Below are 5,000 nucleotides of genomic sequence, written 5' to 3' on the forward strand. Positions count from 1 at the left end.
ATGACAGTCTGGTGAGGTATATTGTGGTATATTATTAGTGTAATGCTGCTTATGCTTCAACTCAGTCAGAAAACAGTAAAAAAAAATGTGTGTGTACTGTGTTGTCAGCTTTACAGAGATAATGTAAGTCACTCTGGATCATTATGCACAACATTGATTTATCTAATTTACAAAATAATAATGCCAAGAAAAGAGAGACTCCAAAAGCAGAAGGACAGGGAACTGCAGCAAGCAGCTCAGGGTAGCAGCTCTCTTATCTTGGATCAGGCCATCAACTAAAACAAATAAGGGAGAATCAGTAACCCTACCTGGTTCAGAGGAGCCCATCATGGATGAGGAAGGACAGACAGAGTGTAGGACTGAGTTATGTTCAGGAGATAATTAAGTTTGTTAACAAAAATAAATATTTAAGTTGAGAATATCCTACTGTGTTTTTTATTTATTTATTTATTATTATTTTTAATTTCATTAATAATTTTGGCGATGGGTGCCCTTTTTTTGGTTTGAGCACCTGCCCCCCAAAATGTCTGTGCACGTGCCTGGTGTGCTCCATGTCAGATGATCGGTTTAAGCAGGTGATTCCCCCCAAATTCATGACATAGTGTTTTGGATCAACCCCCATCGTCAGGCCCCGCCCACGTCTTCACTTTCACACGCCCACATTAAATAGACGCTGGATTGTGAGTCTCAATCCATAAGAAACATGTAAGGCCAACTATATGTATGATTATCAGTCCGTTGCTATAGTGAGTGGTTTGATAGTGTGCACAGTTAATAGCCTACCTCAGTCATCTTGAGAACAATATGTGTTCAAATTGAGAAACATTTTTTGTATTCATTTTAAAGAGACATTCCCGGACATCACTCACGTTTTGCCGGTCCTCATCCGTGATTAGGTTGCCCTGGAAACAGGCGTCACACACGTCTGTCGTCTTCATGTCAAGCAGACTCGGGCCCAAAAGCGTGATCAGATGGACACAGCAGTCATTCTCGGCCTCCAGCGACGGACTGGCCAACGTCTCCGTCTCCACTATCTGCGCGGCATAGGAGCACCCCGCGGACGAGAGGGCCTGCACGAACTCCCGGGACCAGCCGGGCTGACGGGCCTTGCTCACGATGGTGTCGATAAGGAGATCGACTGCACTTTGGTTACATTCGTTTCTCGCCTTGGTGATGATCCGTTCTTTCTGCTCCCTCTCCAAGAAAGTAATGTGATCTAAAACGGGCTCGATGCGAATGAGACGTCGTAATGTGTTGCGAAAACAATCGCTGATCAGCCAGATGAGGCTGTCATCCGTATCTACAGTCATTTTTTGCGGCGTTTGTTATTAACCTACGCAGGAGACGAGTCCTACTGTTACTGTAGTCAGCACCCGACTGTTTATAAAAGCATTGCAGGGTTACACCTTAGTTGCGGTATTGCTTTCGGTTTCCGTTCATCCGTTTTCGAAACCGAGGGGGTATAATATTTAACAGGGAAAGTCCGCGCCCTGCTAGTTCTCATGTTTCATGCTGGTTTGTATATCCATGACCCAGGCAGGCTGTGCCAATACATTCTTATCAGCGACACTGTAGCCTGCCTGCATGTCAGACACCACACCAGTCAAACCGGGCTTCTGCCCTGAAGATTCAAATTAGAAACGACATGAAATCACCGGCAATGTCAATATGTCTCTGCAAACATAAAAAGAAGTGTTGAAGCCTCTGAGGCAATCTCTCTGTTCTTGGAAACGCCCCAATACACACCCCTTCACCACCAACAAACACCCGACTGATTGATCTATTTACTTAAAATGTATTTACACACATTACACAGGCTGCTATAACTGAATGGGCTTGGCTTATAAAATTACTACAAATATAAAATAGGTATTACTTGCAGGCCAAATAATGAAGGCGCTTAACGAAAAACGTCGGGATTTTAAACCTGGGCCCTATTTTTACATATTTTTGGGTCCAAACTTCTACCAAAGACAATTAACGGTCAAGTATAGAGTTTGAACGCAATAACCGCCAACCACAAAACAGCAATTCAATGCAATCATATGGGGCAAGCATCTCCGTCAAAGTAGAGGCTCATAATGTTATTATTATATGTTTATATATATATTATATATTATTGAATGTTATTATAAATGTCTGACAATATGTAAAGGATCCCTACTACGGCGATAAACCTGTGTCTGTTTATCTCAATAACTGTAAAGAAACAGAAAGGGCTCATTTCCACGAAGTCACACTTATAGTTACTATAGCGACAGGGAGCTGAGTAACTCCTAAACCCAGGGCCATTCAGCTTTTTAACGCCACACAGAAGGGGAGGGGGGAGGGAGATTTACATTTTGTCATTTAGCAGACGCTTTTATCCAAAGCGACTTACAAGGATGTATACACATTTCACATTTACAGTGATGGCACACTGCACATCAGGAGCAATTAGGGGTTCAGTGTCTTGCTCAAGGACGCTTCGACAGGGAATCGAACTAGCGACCTTCTGATTACTTAACAACTTCTCTACCTCCTGTATCACTGTCTACCTCAGTCTGCCCTCCCCTGCTCATCTCATCTCAGCCCCATGCATAGACTTTACCACCTACATATTCTGCACTATCACTTTGCTCTTTGCGCTTTCCAAACACACACACACACACAAGCACAAGACCACTATCTTGCACTACCCATCCTCACAAGCACAAGAACATTATATAGGCTATTCTTTGTGCACTCTCCACACCAGCAGCACAAGATCACTTTTCACTTTTCACTTTCCTCCTGGACACCGACACTGTCAAAATCATTGCACTCTGTACAATAGGGTCAGACCCTTTCCTGTATCTGGAAAACACTCTGTGTGTGAATATGTTCTCCCTATGTGTATGTATATGTGATTTATGTATTTATGTATGTGAGGTGTATAAGTGTATAAGTGTGTAAGTGTATTTGTGTATATGTATAAGCTACTGGATGACCTACATTTCCCTCGGGATTAATAAAGTATCCATCTATCTAAAGATAGCGTGGGAAGGGAGCCGGAGGTGGACGTCAGCGGGTGCAGACAGACCCTGAGTTGCGCAATGCTGCGTATGGGACTTTGACCTCTTCAAACAGTGGTGGGAATATATGTCAATATTAACTACACTTAAGTAATGGGTGAAACGGGTGTCAATGTGGCTGCATCTGATTGGTTAATAATGTTTTTACGCCAGTATTACATCGTGTTATTGGTTGCACTGCTTTAGTAGGCAACTGTGTTTGCCGGTGAGTTTAACAAACTTTTAACACTATGGTTTTGACTAAATGTGCAACGATGTTCGCTGACAACAACTGGTTTATCGTTAGAAATAACATCATTACCTCAACTGGAAAAAAAATCAAGGTTGTCCCATTTTAAATTACAAAGTTGAACAGATACGGGGCCTCGGCCCACCACCTATTATCAATAATTATGGGACTTTGACCTCTTCAAACAGTGGTGGGAACTTGCTGAACACGGACAGGGAAGTCCGCTTCTATCATTTCTACTCGGCGTGTTTTGTGTTACCTTCACGAGTGCCTTCTATGCAGTTTAAGGAGATCGGATCTTTTCACGTGTGTCGTGCCTTTGGAGGGTGCTGATGGATTAAGATGGTTATTAGATGTGCCAGAATGATCGAATGATCATATTTATCTTGTGTCGCACGTGTGAGTATATGGAGGTGAACTGTGTACTGCTTGCTTTTCAATGTGGACTTGCGTTGCAAATGAAATGATCATTTAATAAAGGAACTTCTTTGCTTCATATTGGCTAGTTGTTGTTAGTGCATTGAGTGCTCTCCCGGATCCGTTGTTCACTGTCTTGGGCTAACAGTGCCCTCTAGCGGTAGTAATGTGTATTACATTACATTATGAGCCTGTCAGTCGTGGAAAAAAGGGTTCACAGATGCATTGCCCCGTGGGAGTGTAGTGTAGCCTATAGCCGTTTAGCGGTTGCGGTTGCCGGTTTCGATCATTTTTGTGTTTGGTAACAACTGGGACCGAAACATATGGGAAAATAGCGCCCAGGTTAAATAAATTACTAAGTTTCCCCTTTAAATGAGCCGTATGAGTATGACCGTCAACCGTTTTTTTGAGCTGGACTAAATATTGTTTTGTATTTGCAACCTACGTCATTCTGACAAGTAGGCTGTAGCTTACTGTTGACGTACAAAAAACACACACAAAACAATTTTAACTCCTCACTTCCTATATGTAACCAACAGCTCGGATGTAAAGTGTAAGATGAACGTGTGATTGGCTCTGTGTCCTAGCAATCAACTGGTCAGTTTCCGCTTTTCACCACCATCTGTGTTTCAGGAGCTCAGGGAAGTAGGAAGTAGTAGTGAGCCTCACTTCGCCATCGCATTTTTCACAAATCAGATTTGTATATCAAGTTGGGCTATTTCCACAGCGGATTGATGGCTTATCCCGGATACGGCGGCGTAAGTGGTGCTATCCATTTCATTGTATTGATCGTAATATTAATAACAAATTTAGAGCTAGGTACGCTTTTACGGCATAATGGAACTTTTTTTTCCGCCGAGGGGGTTGAGCGATAGTGAAACCCCACACAGTAGTTGGCTTAATGAGTCAGTCCAGCGTTTTTGGTCGTTCCTTCAAATCACCGTGTAAGTAGAAGCCCACTTTATTCGGACTTGAAGGCTTATGGGGTGACGCAGCCGAATGGCATGTGTCCGTTTGATTTAATAAGAATCGGCTTGAGGCGGGGCGTTGCGGTAAACGGCGATCAGCGTGTGTACACAGGTTTACACAGGCCTGAGTATAAACTGTGGGTAGGATGTGTGTAGGCTGTCAGTTAGTGGTGGTGACCTCAATAGCGCTCTTTTAAAAAAAGAAAAGAAAAGAAAACTTTCGTTTTCGTTAGAACGGTCGCGTAGCCTACATGGCGAACGTTATTTTAGAATGACCTGTAAAGTAGACATACCTCTAGCAGACATTTACAATGCCGTATTTATTGGGTTCAT

At 42.9% G+C, this 5,000-nt stretch overlaps 2 protein-coding genes across 3 annotated transcripts in view; one reads left to right on the top strand and one right to left on the bottom strand.

Annotated features, from left to right (window-relative positions):
• Nucleotides 1-2,082, bottom strand: part of LOC105901604 (interferon-induced helicase C domain-containing protein 1-like) — a 16,180-nt gene extending 14,098 nt beyond the window's left edge. Inside the window, exon 1 of the mRNA XM_031558594.2 lies at nt 870-2,082. Coding sequence (XP_031414454.1) covers nt 870-1,310 — 441 coding nt within the window. The 5' untranslated portion in view covers nt 1,311-2,082. The remainder of the gene's footprint in view (nt 1-869) is intronic.
• A 1,372-nt stretch (nt 2,083-3,454) lies between these two features.
• The window catches only part of gca (grancalcin), a 9,362-nt gene continuing 7,816 nt past the window's right edge, over nt 3,455-5,000 (top strand). Inside the window, exon 1 of one of the 2 annotated variants that reach the window (XM_031558468.2) lies at nt 3,455-3,681. Coding sequence is in view for 1 of the 2 variants with exons in the window: in XM_031558467.2 (XP_031414327.1) it covers nt 4,434-4,457 (24 nt within the window). In the remaining variant the exon portion in view is untranslated. Of the gene's footprint in view, nt 3,682-4,310; nt 4,458-5,000 lie in introns of those variants that run through there. The other variant, XM_031558467.2, reaches the window with a different exon arrangement.

This window comes from Clupea harengus, chromosome 21, assembly GCF_900700415.2.
Source record: "Clupea harengus chromosome 21, Ch_v2.0.2, whole genome shotgun sequence".
NCBI lineage: Eukaryota > Metazoa > Chordata > Actinopteri > Clupeiformes > Clupeidae > Clupea > Clupea harengus.